The sequence below is a fragment of the Plodia interpunctella genome, chromosome 11, assembly GCF_027563975.2.
Source record: "Plodia interpunctella isolate USDA-ARS_2022_Savannah chromosome 11, ilPloInte3.2, whole genome shotgun sequence".
NCBI classification, from domain to species: Eukaryota; Metazoa; Arthropoda; class Insecta; order Lepidoptera; family Pyralidae; genus Plodia; species Plodia interpunctella.
Window position 1 is genome coordinate 2,228,810 of NC_071304.1, and position 16,800 is coordinate 2,245,609.

At 36.9% G+C, this 16,800-nt stretch overlaps 5 protein-coding genes across 11 annotated transcripts in view; 2 read left to right on the plus strand and 3 right to left on the minus strand.

Moving 5' to 3' along the window:
• Positions 1–76: 76 nt before the first annotated feature.
• Positions 77–3,793, minus strand: LOC128673374 (uncharacterized). Of its 6 annotated transcripts, XR_008405069.1 has the most exons (6): positions 3,650–3,793; positions 2,831–3,544; positions 2,530–2,616; positions 1,949–2,023; positions 1,588–1,692; positions 599–617 (listed from the first exon to the last, which is right to left on the minus strand). XR_008405069.1 is itself a non-coding variant. In XM_053751152.1 (5 exons), exons 1-5 carry the CDS (start codon positions 3,669–3,671, stop codon positions 138–140), a joined length of 1,422 nt encoding a protein of 473 aa, XP_053607127.1. In that variant the 5' UTR covers positions 3,672–3,793; the 3' UTR covers positions 77–137. The 6 variants fall into 6 exon arrangements, 3 of the variants coding, with proteins under 3 accessions (XP_053607127.1, XP_053607128.1, XP_053607129.1); XM_053751152.1 differs by lacking the exon at positions 1,949–2,023 and having other exon boundaries at positions 77–617; positions 1,588–1,706; XR_008405071.1 differs by lacking the exons at positions 599–617; positions 1,949–2,023 and adding an exon at positions 209–342.
• Positions 3,794–4,396: 603 nt separating this feature from the next.
• LOC128673570 (uncharacterized protein) lies at positions 4,397–6,569 on the minus strand. The gene is made up of 3 exons (XM_053751511.1): positions 6,260–6,569; positions 5,702–5,870; positions 4,397–5,267 (listed from the first exon to the last, which is right to left on the minus strand). Exons 1-3 carry the CDS (start codon positions 6,445–6,447, stop codon positions 5,127–5,129), a joined length of 498 nt encoding a protein of 165 aa, XP_053607486.1. The 5' UTR covers positions 6,448–6,569; the 3' UTR covers positions 4,397–5,126.
• Positions 6,570–7,929: 1,360 nt separating this feature from the next.
• LOC128673828 (uncharacterized) lies at positions 7,930–13,971 on the plus strand. Of its 2 annotated transcripts, none has more exons than XM_053751951.1 (9): positions 7,930–8,121; positions 8,203–8,650; positions 8,942–9,013; positions 9,246–9,326; positions 9,553–9,679; positions 10,488–10,674; positions 10,859–11,032; positions 11,120–11,192; positions 13,668–13,971. In XM_053751951.1, exons 2-9 carry the CDS (start codon positions 8,633–8,635, stop codon positions 13,830–13,832), a joined length of 897 nt encoding a protein of 298 aa, XP_053607926.1. In that variant the 5' UTR covers positions 7,930–8,121; positions 8,203–8,632; the 3' UTR covers positions 13,833–13,971. The 2 variants fall into 2 exon arrangements, with proteins under 2 accessions (XP_053607926.1, XP_053607925.1); XM_053751950.1 differs by having other exon boundaries at positions 8,510–8,650.
• LOC128673827 (NADH-ubiquinone oxidoreductase 75 kDa subunit, mitochondrial-like) lies at positions 11,278–13,554 on the plus strand. The gene has a single exon (XM_053751949.2). It carries the CDS (start codon positions 11,332–11,334, stop codon positions 13,471–13,473), a length of 2,142 nt encoding a protein of 713 aa, XP_053607924.1. The 5' UTR covers positions 11,278–11,331; the 3' UTR covers positions 13,474–13,554.
• Positions 13,972–15,412: 1,441 nt separating the features above from the next.
• LOC128673701 (thrombospondin type-1 domain-containing protein 7A-like) overlaps positions 15,413–16,800 on the minus strand; it is a 77,315-nt gene continuing 75,927 nt past the window's right edge. Inside the window, exon 29 of the mRNA XM_053751730.2 lies at positions 15,413–16,346. Within this exon, the coding sequence (XP_053607705.1) occupies positions 16,304–16,346 (43 nt within the window). The 3' untranslated portion in view covers positions 15,413–16,303. The remainder of the gene's footprint in view (positions 16,347–16,800) is intronic.

The following is a 16,800-nucleotide window of genomic DNA, read 5'->3' on the forward strand; positions in this document are numbered from 1 at the left end:
AGCCAGGAAAACCTTTTATGCATTTGTCCATTCGTGGCCGAAATTAATTGTGGTGATATTTGAATAAAATACTCACATTATGTAGGTATATAATAAACAAACATTTGAAAAATATTAAATAAATACATTAAAAACAATTATGTTTGACCTGAGTGCGCCAGTACACCATCTATGTATTCCGTAACTTTTAGCATTGGATTTTTCTTGACTTTAACGCAACAAGGACATTTGTATTGCCTTCTAGAATTTCCTTTTGGTAGCTCCGATGGCCAGTTTGTCGAAGTTTCATTGCTTTGTGCTCTTGTCGATTTTCTGGGCAACGGATCGCTGGATATTCTATTTCTGAAATGTATTTTTTCCGCACAATCATTTGAAAAGTTTTTAAAATTATCTTTCGGTAGCTCCGATGGCCAGTTCGTCGACCCAGTTTCATTGCTTTGCGCTCTGGTCGATCGTCTGACAACACTGGGCAACGGATCGCTGGACATTCTATTTTTGAAACGCAGTTTTTCCGCGCAATCATTTGAAAAGTTTTCCGAATTATATTTTCGATTGTTACACTGACATTTCCATTTAGGTTTTGTTCTTGCCTGTTTGATATACCGTAGAGAGTAGGGCTGTGAAAATATAATATAAAGATATATATATGAGTCACTAGGATTACGACTTCAACGCACTACGCCAGCTCATTCGGAACGACGTCATCGCAAAATTTTCATATCGCTTTGTAGTCTTGACCGCATATGGCCTAAATCGCAAAACTTCTACACCAGCAAAATTACTAAAGTTGTATAATTCCTTGATCGCTCATTGGCTGCAACTCAGAACACCTTATCGCAAAATGTTTTTTCATAAAGTTTTTTTACTGATGCCATGCTCTCACATACCTGGCGCTTTGCGGCATTGACAATAATTATTCCCGAAAACCGCTTACTCGGACTGTTTTAGGTTTATCACGATTTAATGTGATCGACGCACTGCACTCATTTCGTATTAAGCATCGGTAAAACGAGCCGGAAACGTTTTCTTTGACCCAATTGTATCGATAGCCGTTGCAAGATAGAGCAAGACCATTTTTATTATTTCTATGAAATATCAAATTTGTGTTAGACATGTTAAATTGGTATTTAGTTGTTATTAATTTGAAGTTTTAATGGAAATGACAGAAACAACAAGAAGACAGCACATCATCATCATAATTTTATCTAATCATCAATTCATATTATAAGTCACCAGCCAGCCAGGACAGCCACCAAGGAGAATGAGCCACCAAGGGCATTTTCTCGATGTAGTCATTATGCGACCAAGACTTTTTAACTACCTGCGAGTAGAAAGTATTTTTGCAATGTAGTCATTTAACGACCACGGCATTGCAAGGGTAGAGCAGTGGACATTATGCGACGGCGTCGTATGTCCTGAGTAGTAATTTTACGAAACAGTCATTGTCCTAATGACTCATATATATTTACTTATACATTTGTGTTAATGCAATACCTACATATAATTGTTATCAAGAAATGAAAAAAACCGAACTGCCTTATTCTAGAAGCCACTTATCTAGGAAATTGAATGGTTTTGTATTCTTACCTCCAAATTCAATTTTTGCGTATCATTTGATTTTCTTTTCACTTTTTTGTAGCAACTTGTTGTGTTCTCTTCATCGTCATCAAACTGGATCGGACATATGTAGGGCTGCAAAATATCACCTAAAATTATATCTTCAATGTCAGTTATATCTTTTATCTATAAATTTGATTTTTTTACTAAAATAGGCACTGTCCGCCATGCGATATTTCAATCGATTTCAATTTCAATCTAAACACGGATTATTCCGCTTGAAGTTTTACCGCTACTTCAATGATTCAATGTGTTTCAGAATCTTGAGAAAAAACATCCTGCGTTGAAGGATCGCAGTGCGGGTGTCTATACATCGTTCTTATATACCAACCTAAAGACGAAATTGAACCTAAACCTCACAGGACGTCAACCACAGCCATAAGTACCCAGAGAAAAGTTCCACAAACTGAAAAGAAATATTATCTTACTACTGGCGACTTTAAACGTTGTCCAACTGCTTTGATATTGACGAAACAGCCGCCAGCTACTGACAAGACACTGCTAGCTTGAGCCGATGTTTCATACATACATTTTGATAATAAGAGTCCGCGTCACCAAAAATGTCCGATCACGTTGTTAGCGACAGTAGCTCCACTGTCTGAAGGAATTGTTTCAGTGGCGCGGACTTTAGTATGAACATCAGAAGCATCACACTACGACTACAGACCCCCTGACAATCGCCCAGCGGGGCAAAAGACTGAAGTCGAATACCGATTGACTGGCTGTGTGTGATATACCATACAGTCTGTCTAGAGTACAAAATAATTGAGGGCGCTGTGTCCTCTTGGCTAGCAACACTAGGTGTCATCGATCAAGTCTTGCCCATTTCATTTAGTATTGCAATTACAAAAAATGTAGTTCGTTAAAAACAGTTTCTACACATTATAGACAGACTACTATGTATTTACTCACACATTCTGTTCAAGCCTCGGCGTAGGACGTCGCAAGCCAGGACTGCGGTCAGAAATTGCGAGCTGTAGTCACTATAGCAATTTCCACCTGTAATAATAATAAAATATACTTACTGTATAGCAAAACTGTTTCAAATGGTTGTCATGATCGGAACATTGATTGAACTCTAAATTGAGAAATCACGTACGAGGGTTCCTTTGCACTTCTATGCTGCGAAAAACTTTGCACTCTTCTTATTAAAGACAAAACAGTTTATTCGATAAGAAAAGGAATAACATACTTATAAAAAAAAATGGCTTACCATGGTTTAGTTTAATGACTTGGTAGGCGAAGTTGACCAGTTTCATCCAAGCTGCAATCAAATTATTGTCGTAAAGGGTGTCGCAGCGGCTCTCCTTGGGGACGATGATAGCTTTAATTTCCTCGTCGTTGTTCGACTGCGTTTTCTGTGAAAACTTCTCAACCTCGCAGAAATCGGTCAATTTCTCTAAACACTGGACGTTCTCTTTGGCCGCCTCGAGCTGTAGCGTAATGTTCTCAGCAATGCCGTGTTTGACAAATTCCAACTCCTCTTTGATTTCGTCGGTAATGTTTTCGCTATCTTTCAAGTTTTCGATAACACTGGCGATGCTGTCGTCGAGATCGGTTACGCTTTTGAAGTCGCTCGGGAGTTCCGTTTGAGAATCATCGTGGCTTAGTTCCGTTTCGTCTTCATGATCGCTATCGCATTCTAGTTGTGAACAGGTTTCGAGGAAGTCGTCGTTGCTAGCGTCGAGCGAGGTTCTTGTGTGCGTGCTCTTTAGGCTGGTATTGAGGCAGTCACTGCGGCTGTCGCACGGGTCGCAGAACGAGCGCCGAACTCTCCGCTCGCTCAGTTCTCTACGCAGTATCTTCTCCTGATAGCATCTGTTCTTCAGTCTCTTTGCAGCTTCAAGTTGATTGTTTTCCAGTGATTTGAACTGTTCGTACAAATACCACGATCTTACTCGGTTTGGCTTCTTTTTGGTTTCGAAATCTGTACAAAGGAAATACCTTTACATTATTTGTCTAGACTATTTATCTATATTATTTGTTCATACTTATAACGTTTGTTATAGGAATGTAAAAAAAATATCCTAACCCAGAGAATCCAAGAACTCCATTCAAAACTATTTCTTATATTTAAAATAAGGTTAATTTAATATTTATATGTACTTAATTTACATAATTATTTCTGTTTCCGAAGCTTTTCTGTTTTATTTTCTTGACACATGTATGCGCTATGCCTGTCTATCTGACATAGAATAACGCATGTTAAAAAGAAGAAAATAAGTTTAATTGAGGTCGCATATTAATAAAAATTTGCATAGTTTGTTTCTATGATTCTATTTTTAATTAGGTAATTATCATGTGGGCTAGGAACCCTTTTTCCCGTCTTAATACCGGGACAGTAAGTACTCTCTGTTACTTACGAGCAATCTTTGCATTTTTCTACCAACCCTGGAGGGAGTAGTATTACCTTGGCGTTAGGATTTTTTTTTGTCTTTTTTCTTTTTGTTGATCTAGCTTGCAGCAAAGCCACAATTAATGTCAATTTTATGGTTTTCTAGAGCATGTACAGCAATAGAGGCATCATGTACATTGTACATTATGTACGTCTCATGGAATTAGTAGGTAGGTAAGTATTCACTTACCAATTCCATGCGAACGCCTAACGAATATTAAGATACCTATAATTGATATGTTTCTAAAATGATGGTACAATTCTTTTTCGTCCACCCCACATAATTTATTTGGTCTTCTTGATCGTAAGTTTTTGTATAGTTCAAAACGTACCAAATAACAAATTGGTTAAGTTTGTTGCAAATGGCAATGAAACACATTTTATGATATAAAATATAGTCATTTATTTTGTACAACACAGGACAACACAACACAAAAATAGGACAACAAACAAAAAAACAACACAAAAATAGGACAACAAACAAAAACGCGATACTACTTACTTGCTCCCCGAAAAATAAATCTAACTCTTGACCACATAAAAAAGATTCTATAAAAATACTTAATAATTACTACAAAGCCCCAACATTGCATTAACAAATTGCTACGAGATAACAAATAAATATTGGTAATAACAATTTTAGGTACATAATTTATTAATTCATAAATCTTGATAAATAAATTACTTGGGAACACATTCGGTGGTCAAAAATAAGTTTAATACAAGAGGCAGATAAGCGAACTATCTATCTAAAGGATTAAACAGGTCATGTAAAACCATGAGCTCCTACCTAATTATACCTTTTAGACTTATCCTGTATATAAATAGCATAATTTGGAGCATATATGTCTTAATATAAGGATCAAAAGGATTGGAAGAGAAATGAAGTGGAAAATATGGATATTGTTATTGGCGACTTCAGAAAACTTACATTAAAACTTAAATTGCAAAGATTAAAATATTATTTGTGTCTGTCAAAGAAATGTGATTTGCACCAATAATGTCACTCTGTATAAGGACTTTGACTTTGACTAAGGTACCCAAGGCTGGTAAAATGAAGCACCAAAATGTTTTGAGATTTTGCCTCTGACGTAAGCCTATAAGATACATGGAGCTAATAGAAGAAGATTGCGCCGCCTGCGGGCTGTCTGCTGTAACCAGGGTTGGTCTGCGAGGAGTGTACTCCAGAGTTCATCAGTTTGACGCTGAAAGGTGATCTCTTCTCTTTGATTCCGCCTCGCTTCATCGGGTGTCCCTAGAATTGAAAGAAAAAGTTAAAAGAAAAAGTCTTATTAAATTTTGAGGCATGAACCAAGAAGCTGGACGTAGGAAACGATTCGTCAAGTGTAAATAGGTGCTTGACTTCAATGGAAGTGTCCATTTCCAGTTAGCAATTTTCAAAATTATACAGACAATCAAACGTACAGATGCAAAAGCAGAAGTCACAATTTCCCGGCTTGGCGAATAAGCACATAAGAAGAGCGTGTTTCGTTTTATAATACGACCACTCCATAGTCTCCAGTGGATGACGAATTAAGTGTCCAAGGGACGTTCAGCCTTGACAGCTGATAGGAAAAAATAGCAGTCAGGTAGCCGGTTGTAAAATTACAGCCAAAAAAGTTTTTTTTTCTTTTTTTGCGCCGACTACTGGCTACGCGCGGCACGCGAAGATGTATGTGAGAGAGTTACCTGAGGTACGACAAAAGTTGGTGGTTTGTCGATGGTATTCCGCAGCCGCCGCCAGGTGTCGCAACCTTGTGTTTCTGGTGTGATGTAAAGGTCCTCTTTGTCCGCGAACTTCTCCGTGGAGTGGTTGTAGCATGCTGACAGGACTAGGTCTAGGCTGTCTTCGGGTAAGCTGCAGAATGGACGTCATTTCTTTATAATTAAAATGGTCAGTCATTTGCAATAGAGTGTAAAGTCGTTATAGAAGAGAAATTGGAAGAAACTGTACAAATTAGACTTGACAGCTCATAGGAAACTGTGCTGGTCGCCTTTTCTACAAATATTAGTTCAAAGGATAACTAAAGAAAAATTCGAAAACAATAATATTTTTTTACCTTCCCTACAATTAGTTATAAAGTAGTTGGGTTTCATTTGTTAAATATACTTACCATTTTACTTTAAGTTACAGACATAATAGATACTTAATATAATTTTCATACACTACCACACATTTTTCAGACTTTTATCCTATTTGAGGCACAGTGAGTAGGTATAATAATAAATAGCTTAGTAAATACTTACTGAAAAGGGTGGTAAAAGCTCAATCTCCTAACACTGGCCAATGTGTGATGAGAAAACAGTCTGGAACCCCAAGGACAACCATGCTTTTCCTTCGTTGATAAGACTATCTCCTTCGTCAGTACACCTTCTTTCCTCAAATCGGGTAAAAGCTTTTTGTTTCTGACTTGTGTGTATCCGGCATTTTGCATTTTGCACTCGAGATTTACTTAAATTATAATGATTTAGATTTAAATTTACTCAAATTTCGCCCCTCCAAAATTTCCTAGCATTAGTTACGAGATATTGTGGAAATAAACAACTTGGGGCATATTCCTTAGCAACGGAATCACAACAATCTCGGACAAGGAGTTTGGATTTCTTAGCCATAGAATAACTCGTTCGACGAAAAGGAGAGGTGTTATTATCACCGAAGCTTGCAAAATAATAAACCAAAAAATACCATTGTAATTTGTAACAGATTTAATTTGTATCGTATGTTTTGATGGATATTGTTATTGAGTAGATATTTTAAAAAACTTCTCAAAAAGATTTTCGTTGTGTGCGTTGTGTGAAATTTCAATAGCACTTCTGTGTTTTTGTTCAGCCGTCATATAAATACAGATTTTTAGGTGCTGCATGAGTTAAACAGTGCATGTACCTAAGTGATGTATATAATTAGCAGCTTAGGCGCGCAGGAATTGTTTTGATAAAGGCTCTAATATCGAATGGCGATGAAGACAACTTCAAACTCAGATGATACTGTTCCTTCAGTAAGAAAAAATATTCGTTTTGACCGAAAAAAAAAGAATTTTTCGGTTCGAGTGTGTTATTACTATAACTGGTGTCAAATTTTATTCAAGTCGCCTAAAGGCATGACTTTTACGATTACCTATTGAAGTCTAGTGACAAGCAGTCGCATACACACTAGTCAACTTTTTGATGTTGAGAGTATATGTTTATGCAATAAACAATAATGAATGCCGTGTCGTGTTATATGCATACTTATGCATCATACAGGCACGCGAAATCAGTTTTTTGATGACGTGTGATAATAACTAATTGCTTTGTGACATGGAAGTACTAAACTGAGACGTTCTTTGTTTGATACAGATAAAGAAAGATTTTTATTTAACACCATATGTTACCATGTAGCAGCACAGGTGTGAGATTGCTCCGGTAGTACGTATCTAAAGAGTTTGGGCATATAATGATAGTATATCGATAGATGGAGAAGTCTGTTACGGGAAATCGGGAACCTCATTCAAAATACGACATTTAGTAAGGTCATTACGTGTGACTATTATTTAATTGAGTATGAGTAGCAGCTAACTACTAACTGTTCATTCTCAATTGTAAACAATGGTCAAATGTGTCAACTCGTTAAATGTGGATTAAGGATTTTGGTTTGTTTGTATGAATGTATGAAGTTCTAAGACCAATATAGTAGGTAAAAACTGGGTATCTTGCTTATAATCACAAGCGTATCAAGCAAGGTAAACAGAGGTTTCATCTAAACCATTTGTGGTAAACAAATGGTTTAGATGAAACCTGAACATTTTCTGGTTCCTGTCCGCTTTGTAACAGATTATTAATGCTTGCAGTATCTTCGTATACCATATCCGATCAAAATATCTTCGTAAATGAACTCCACCGTTTAATAACTCGCTGTGACCGCGGTGCCGCCCGGCGCTTTGCGCTTATTGTCTACTTTAAGCTCTCTTTGAAAATAAAAGCGATATTTTCGAACGTCTAATAGTAACCTTGACTCACTTCGGTTTATAAGGGGTAGTATATAACCCATCTGTTTATTTAGCTGATGGTGCGGGAGGTGTCCAATGGGCTGCATGGCGAGCTCTCAGAGGATTGACGTTACGGCCCCTGTAGTGAGTCGTCAGTTATTGTTTTTCTTATCCTTTCGAAACGATCAGTATATTTTTACATTTGGCATATTTTTTCTCTTACAGGGTTGTTAATTACGTGCAGTGAAACACAGAACCTTTCTGCGTACTCTCGACGCGATGTGACGAAAATTAAGTTTAAAATATTAAATTATATATATTGAATTTATAAATTTTCAATTTAATTTAATTATTCCATAGCTCTAGCAGTCCGCCCGCGAACGTTTACGACGCAAAATTGTTCTTTTTGAAAATTTGTATGATTGTTTAATATGACATTTTTCAGCAAATCTAAATAAATACTTTTTGAGAAACATAAGTTAATATCACATCAAAATAACCCTAATAGAGAAATAATATTTAATTGCGTCAGGTATCATGGCAAGAGGCACACAAAGGTGAAACAGTGGTCTCAGCAATAGTGAGGCTGGATCATGAAATAGCTAAGAGTGAGAAACCTCACCCCATAGCGAGGTTGGCCGTTGTCGCAGCCGAAATGGACAGCATACAGCAGGTAAACTTGGATAAATTAAGTTGTAATTGTATGTATGTGATGTGATTTTTGATTGGACAGACAGGTCACGGTCCTGCGTTTGTTGGTTGTTTGTGTGTTTGGTTAGTAATGTATTTTTAGCATCCTTTTTGTAGCATACTTATTGTACCTATATAAAATTATGATGTTGTTAATATTTCTATAAATGTACTTACTTACGCTACGAACACATTTGTTATAATTCTGTTCTAATCGTTATCTTTTATAACTGCACTAGGTATAATTATGTATGAACTTTATTACTTTTTGCAGGAAATCAACACATTCGAAGAAACTACCAGACCTATAATAACACAAGAAACATATGCCAAAACTATTCATCAAGTGAGTTACGTAATTGAAATTTAATAAATTATTAAATGTACCTACTTAAAACTCTTCCATAGATTACAGACGTAGGTACAGCCGATACGAAAGTATACTGGGCGAGGAAAGTGTAAATTTGGTTTGTAGGTTCCTTGGGGAGCATTGGGAGAGGATTTCTCGAAACACCTCAATAATCACTTAAATATTTAGATTAAAGTCGTACCTAGTACTAATGCATTATTTATTTCAGCTGTTCGTCAGTTTAGATCTATATAGACGTCCACTGTTGGCTTCCGAAAATGAGGACTTTGTGGCAAACGTTAATCGTAAGGTACGTTTGTGTACACTATTGTTCTTCTTGAAAATGTCAGTAATTATATTGCTTTTTTAGATATGCAAATCGCTTTATTTTAATTCTCGAAAGCTCAAACACCAAGTCTCTTAGAAGGGCTGTATTTATTATATGTGTATTCATATATTATTTCTCTTTTATGTAAAGATGTTTTCATATTACTTGATAAATTACGGATACCAATTAAAGTGAAGACGTGTTGTAGGAAATGCGTCGACTGGAGTTGTGCTGGTTGCAAACGAGACAAAACGAGCTGCAGTCCGAAAGGCGAATTCTTCACGCTCAGATTCTGCGGACACGTTCCTTGTACGCTCAGCTGCAGCAGCTTATGGGTGTGCAGTGCACTATTAACATCTTTTTTAGACCTTAGTCCAGCTTATTGATTAATTGCTACGTTTCGAAATGAAAGCAAGACAAAAACATTTGCAATCTCGAATCTTACAAATTTCTTTATAAACTGTTTCTTTCTCTTTTAATTTACTCTATTGAGTTTTTATTATACGTTGTTATAATAATTATAGTTTCTTGTGATACTTTGTCCACTGGCTTGGATTTCTTACTTTTGTTTACCTGTGGAGACTTTTAAGTGGCTCTCTGTTTCATACTATCATTGTTACTTATTGTAAGTCTCACTAAATAAGTAATAAATAATATTACTACCTGTCGACAGGCTTACACCAAGCTTGTACCAAAAATCAGCTCAATCGAATGAGCATTGACTTGATTGATGGAGAGATGACGTAAAAGAAGGTCAAACTAACACACTTTCATTATAAATGAATTATTGTATTCTAAATCTATACTATTATTATAAAGAGGTAAGCGTTTGTGACTTTGTATGTTTGAGGCGGGTAATCTCCGAAACCACTGAATCGATTTCAAAAATTCTTTCACCATTAGAAAGTTACATTATCCAAGATTGCTATAGGCTATATTTTATCTCAAAATTCTCACGGGAGCGAAGTCCCGGGCAACATCTAGTGAGTATATAAAGATCTATAAACCTCTTTTCACATATATAATATTAGTATGGATATGGATAGCGTGGAATGGAAATAAACTTCTTCAGAATCATTTCTTCACGTCAATGCTCATTACAAACAAAATAAAATTACTAGTCACTAGATTAAAATTTCTTAGACACCCTATGGGGCAACCGCACTCGTCCTGGGACTCCACTAGAAGGCGCGCTGACCAGAGCGCGTGGTCTGCGGGACGCCCTGGCTTCAGTCAGCGCCCGACTCCGAGCAGCTGCGGAGTATGCTCACGCCGCGGTGAGATTGTTGGATGACGCGCTACCTGCTTGGAAGATGACTACTGTGGGCAAGTGAGTAGATGTCGAGAGGACTCAACTATAAAAGCTAGCTGTTTTCTATTCGTATTCTAAATTAAAAATCGTCTACCAGATTTGCGTAAGTAACAAATAAGACACTTCCACACATCCAACTTTTTGATTTTATAACTATCAAAATAAGTACTTCCTTAATATTTTATTGATCGGGTCTGTTCAGGAGTGGATGGGAGCGCACGTCAGCCTGCGCAGACGCTTGTCGCCTGCTGGTCCAGGCGCGATGTCTGGAGCGAGGCGCGCGCAGAGTACTGGCTGCTCCCGCGGCACCCAGGGCTGCCCGGACCTTGAGACTGGCCCTGGACTACGCATTCACTGATGCCCTACATGATCATAAGTAAGGAGCTACTCTTTCTTGAAAGTATACATATATTTAAGATGTGTCTATTTTAGATCAATTCATAATTCAATTTTATTGCTTCAGGTGTCAGAGGGCTACAGAAATATTTTTACAATTTAAAGAAGCATTAGTTCAGCTTATCGATTCAATTCATAAGGTGAGTTTGTATAAAAGTTATCTGAAAATAAGTTTTTATTCCGTTGGCCAAGTCCAATGAAACTTGAGTTTCAATGTGACATTGTCAAATTTGCACATGCTTTTCCATTAAACACCTCATCAAAATATTGACATCAAATATGTTTAGAGCGTTAAACAAGCTATTTAAATCAACCAAAACTCTCCGGAATACTCAGAAAAGATGTCAATCATCGGGGGATATCGAAATCTTCATCAACGGCAAGCCCATCACTGTGCCCAGCTACTTTACTATCATGCAGGCTATTCGTCGTGAGAAAGTATTGATACCTTCATTTTGTTACCACGACAGACTGTCCATTAGTGGAAATTGCAGAATGTGTCTTGTAGAAGTCGAGGGCATGTGGAAGCCACAAATAGCTTGCGCTATGCCTGTGGGCAAAGGTATGAAAATAAGAACTAATTCAGAAATGTGCATGAAGGCACAGGAATCAGTGCTAGAGTTTCTTCTGATAAACCACCCATTAGATTGTCCGATATGTGATCAAGGAGGGGAGTGTGATCTCCAGGACTTGACTATGAAATTTGGAAATGATCGTTCGAGATTCACTGATGTCCATTTCGATGGGAAAAGAGCTGTGGAGGATAAAAATTTAGGGCCATTGATACGAGCTGAAATGACTCGCTGCATACATTGCACTAGGTGCATAAGGTTTAGTGCCCAAGTTTGCGGTATGGATGTGTTGGGCACTTCAGGTCGTGGAGTGGATATGCTCGTTGGCACATATGTAGACAAAATGTTTCTATCAGAACTTTCAGGAAACATAATTGATTTATGTCCAGTGGGATCTTTAACATCTATACCATATATGTTTAAAGCCCGTCCTTGGGAAGTGACTAGAACAAACTCTATCGATGTAACCGATGCGACGGGAACAAATATTATTTTAAATACTCGGTATAACAGATTATTGCGAGTATTACCCAGAGAACATGATGAAATTAATCAAGAGTGGCTATCAGACAAAGGTAGATGGGCAATAGATTCATTAGAAATGCAAAGATTAGTAAGTCCTATGATTAGAGGTAAAGATTGTTTATGTGCAACAGATTGGCATAATGCACTAAAAGCAGTCGCTTGTCTAATCACATCAGTGTGCCCTTTTGAATTAGTGGCGGTAGCAGGGCCCCATACCAATGTGGAAACTGCGGTCATAACTAAAGATTTCTTGAATATCATGTGTTGCGAGAACACATTCGTGGAATGCAACATGAATTATGGATTGTCAGGATCGGATATTAGATCTGGTTATTCCTTGAATGTAAAAATGAGTGACATCGCTACTGCTGATGTTATTTTACTCGTTGGTACTAACCCCCGGTTTGAAGCTCCAGTTCTAAATGCCAGAATTCGTCAAGCGTACATGTTTAATGAATGCGATATTTACGTAATTGGACCGAAATGTGACTATAATTACCATGTGAATTATTTGGGTGACGAAATCAGTGCAATACCGAAGGCTGCTACTTTGATCCAAGGCGCCAAACGACCGCTCATATTTGTAGGTATTTCTCAACTTGAAACAGAGAATGCCTCAAAAATTATGGCCGAACTATATAAAATGTCGGCAAAACCAGTCAATTTGGCAGACGTAGATTGGAATGTATTGAATGTAATAACTAAAGATGCCAGCTTTGCAGGGGCGCTCGAAGCTGGATGGAAACCGGGTGCTTTGGAAGCTATTGCTAGATGTCCACCGAAAGTGTTGATATCATTAGGGGCTGATGAGATCTTCTACGAATGGACGCCGCCACCTGACTGTTCCGTGATTTACATAGGCTTTCAGGGTGACCGCGGTAGCCAGAATGCGGCAGTGGTGCTTCCTGGGAGTGCGTTCCATGAAGCTGGCGGGTTGTTTATGAATATGGAGGGAAGGTCTCAATTTGCGTACCCTTCCATGAGCCCGCCTGGAGACGCCCGCTTCGATTGGAAGATAGTACGCGCTATTGCAGAATACACTGGCGTGTACATCAATTACGATGATAATTATTCATTATGTCAAAGAATGGGGCAAATCAGTCCAAACTTTGTCGATATAGGGAAATATCAGCCGAAGCTATTTGCCGCCTTACCTGGCCAGCTCGTGTATAGCAAACAAGGGCACGCGGGTAAACTTGATGTCGACATGAAGACTATAAAAGATTATTATTGTTCAGATGTATTCACCTGTAATTCGCCAACAATGGTTAAAGCGCAGAAAGCAGCAATAGATTTTTCTAAATCATCTTATGCTGCTATATAATTTATTAAATAATTTATAATGAAAAAAAAAACTAATTTATACAATTTGTTATCTGCAAATAAATTTAGTTTGGTATATGGTATTTGCTTGTTTAGTTATTTCGAAGAATAGTTCGGTGTAGACAAGGCCTATAATATTGCCGCATACGCATTTTGTTTCGATTAATCTGATATGCTCGACTCCGACACCTACAGGTGCTGCTAAATAACCTGGAGAACTTGTCGGTGGCGGAGGCCGACGTGCTAAAGTACCAGAAGGAGCTCCGTGCGACGAGGGTCAACGCTGTGGTCCAGAAGGGGCTGGGAGACTTGAAGTACGAGCCCAGAGCGCTCACAAATTTGAAGACTCAGGTCAAATGACAGGATTTCTTTGATTAAAAAGGAATGGATCACTGAGGCTTCAGTGAGAAATAAAGATAATTTTCAATGAACTAGCTAACATTAACGCTGCTCATAATAGACAAAAATTGCAAATAGCATGTAGGTATTGTCTTGTCAATGGAAATAAACTTAGATTATACTATGTATCTTGTTTTGTTCACTTATTTATCTTTTTATTTTAGTCCATATATGATTTGTAGTAAAAGAGAGAAGAACAAGTTAAGGTTGATGAGGGCGAAGTTAATAATAAATCATTATTATAAAAACACAATCAAATTTATTAAATATCAAATATTGTATTGTCTAACACGATTCCTTAACTATCATGTTTCACATCAATATCATGGCATAATGAATATACGGTTACAAATACATTTTATGGACAAAGTATAGATGATGAGAGATCAACAGACATAGATAAGTTTATAACAGAAGACAGATGCAATGATATACTTTAATATTGTCAAGAAGGAACCAGAAGTAGCTAAAATAAATTATTGATTAAAGTATCAGAAATTTGATTATAGTTAATATAGATTACGCATTGAATTTTAGTATGAAACAGAAAAATGAAAGGTAAAGAAGGAAAAGTCGACAAATGGTAGAACACATTCACAATATAAATATACATGTCACAATACATTGCCTTAAATGTAAAATCTACAAAAAGTGTTATACACGATTATTATCCCAAAACGGTATGATCAGTTATAATTACTTATACTATTCATTAAGTAGGTAGTTTTCTTGTGCGCCAAAGCTCTACTTGGATGATATTTTAAGCATTGCTAGAGCATCTTCTGCCATAAAGGTTGATATTTTTGATAATTTTTATGCAGAAGTTGATCTAGTCAGATTAAGACAAAGTTTTAAATATAACACTGATATGTGGTATGATGTGTCACGTCTCACTTGGTCTCGAGAGCTCTTTGCTCTGTCTCAAATTGGCAACCTCACGCAGCTAAATCATCAACTTTTCGCTTTAGCTATTACAGCAATCGTTTGAATTATAAACTTAAAACTAGATTGTTACTTATAATTAGCAGTTTGTGCGGAATGCTGTGAAGTAAATTATATCAAAATAGTTATTCATTAAATTCCGAAAATAGAATTTTATGTCTGCGATTTCTTTTTGATCAGTATCATACAAATAAGTTATATCTTTACGCCGATTTGCGCCCGTTGTTACAAATATTATGCAACTAACAAAATGGACGGCTCTGTGTTTCCCACATTGCCTCAGAAATTGCCGGGACTAGTAATTACAGAAAAATCTAGGGGTCTACACCCTAATATTACAATCATGACTTTCAGCTAAGTACAAAGAGGTACCTCAAAATCTCAATTGGTGCGCCCTCCTCAACGGAATTGTTCTCATTTGACCCGAAGTAAGAGAAGGCCCTAGATTTTATAAATTGAGAATATTGAGATGCAATTCTCTTGAACATCTTCAAGAGAATTGCATGCGAATTGCGCATTTATAACGCTATCCACGAAAAAATATTGTCAATCCGAAGCCCGACCACGCGGCGGCCAACATAGCACGGAAAATTTATAAAAACCGTCTAAATTACCATACATTTGTCGTAAAAACATGGAAGCACACCTGCGGACAGACTGTTTGCTGGCTAATTTGTCATATTCCTAACTTATTTTTAACTGTTGATATTTGCGATTATACTTATAATGATGTCAATGGTTTCATTGGATTTTAGTTTTCTTACATTATGCTATTTCGCTAAATTACACTGCATGCTTCGAACGTCCATTTGTTCGTGTTCATGCAAGCTATTGCCATTTGTTATGAGGGGACTAAATTTGGTAGAAGTAGCTGACAACATTTAAATGAACTCTCATGGTGGAAGCAAAACATTTTTCAAGATTAAGAGTTGTTTAGCAAAATACTTGAATAAGTTAACTAGATTATGTATAACTTGAGATACAAAACGTAACGACCAAATAGTTGATACATACTAACAACATAACCTAGACCTTTGGTATTTACGTAATAAAAATATAAACTCAACAAAATATACAACTTTAGGTTCAACATAAATCGAGATAGGAAATATCCTGACAGATACCACCCCAAAGAGCTGAGACTAGAGACCATCACAGGTACTTTTTATATTACTAAGTTGACAAACAGACATGTGCTCGTTGCGGTCACTAGATGGAAAGTGGTCACTGCAGTCTATGGACGCCTGCAACACGCAGAAGTGTCAAACTGTAATATAAGCAGTGTCACGCGCCTTGCCTGCTTTATGGCCAAGTTTTTGCCCGTTAAACAGAAACAACAATGCAAGAATTGCTGTTTAGCGGCCTATGAAGAATATACAAGCCCCTGTGTGGGTCTAGTGTCTCTCTAAACGACTGTTTTTGATTTAGGATATCGCGCGGCTTTTTCAGACAGAAGGATTGTCATCAAAGATCCATATCTCTATTTCCACTTAGACTTTGGTGATGGTCTTCATTTTTCTGCTTCTCAGACACCTGGTGACAAATGAATTACAATTATTAAATGCGCTTACAACCGTAATACTGACAGACTGGTAAGTATACAAAATACATATATACATATTGTATTACTGAAAGAGTTTTATTTACTAGAAGATTTCGCGAGTTTATGTAAGAGTAAATAATTAATATCTAAACAAAGAAATAATTCATATCTAAACAATCATTGTAAAAATAAAAAAATGAAACATACATTTTCAATTATATACAACTGTAAGTAATTCCTCTGTTTCTCCATGAGATTTGTTCAGTACGGCTTCTCGGAAGATTGTCTTAGTCACACTAAAAGTAACACAAACTAATTTCTCAATGGTTTAAGCGATGACTACTTAATTGAAATACAATAGCTAGCAAAGTACTAGATAGGTACCCGTTCCGTTTAGAGTACCAGTTAATATTTTTCAGGTGCGATTCCAGGAATAATTAAAAT

Bases quoted from the DNA above. Each gene is read 5' to 3' on its own strand.
- LOC128673374 (XM_053751152.1), bottom strand. From the start codon at position 3,671: ATGGAGTTCTTGGATTCTCTGG. The intron at 3,545-3,649 runs GTTAGGATATTT...TCCTTTGTACAG, and splicing joins GGAGTTCTTGGATTCTCTGG to ATTTCGAAACCAAAAAGAAG. The intron at 2,617-2,830 runs GTAAGCCATTTT...TTATTATTACAG, and splicing joins AGTCATTAAACTAAACCATG to GTGGAAATTGCTATAGTGAC.
- LOC128673570 (XM_053751511.1), bottom strand. From the start codon at position 6,447: ATGCAAAATGCCGGATACACACAAGTCAGAAACAAAAAGCTTTTACCC. The intron at 5,871-6,259 runs GTAAGTATTTAC...TCCATTCTGCAG, and splicing joins AGCTTTTACCACCCTTTTCA to CTTACCCGAAGACAGCCTAG. The intron at 5,268-5,701 runs GTAACTCTCTCA...TTTCAATTCTAG, and splicing joins CAACTTTTGTCGTACCTCAG to GGACACCCGATGAAGCGAGG.
- LOC128673828 (XM_053751950.1), top strand. From the start codon at position 8,074: ATGGGCTGCATGGCGAGCTCTCAGAGGATTGACGTTACGGCCCCTGTA. The intron at 10,675-10,858 runs GTGAGTAGATGT...GGGTCTGTTCAG, and splicing joins AAGATGACTACTGTGGGCAA to GAGTGGATGGGAGCGCACGT. The intron at 11,033-11,119 runs GTAAGGAGCTAC...TTATTGCTTCAG, and splicing joins GATGCCCTACATGATCATAA to GTGTCAGAGGGCTACAGAAA.
- LOC128673827 (XM_053751949.2), top strand. From the start codon at position 11,332: ATGTTTAGAGCGTTAAACAAGCTATTTAAATCAACCAAAACTCTCCGG.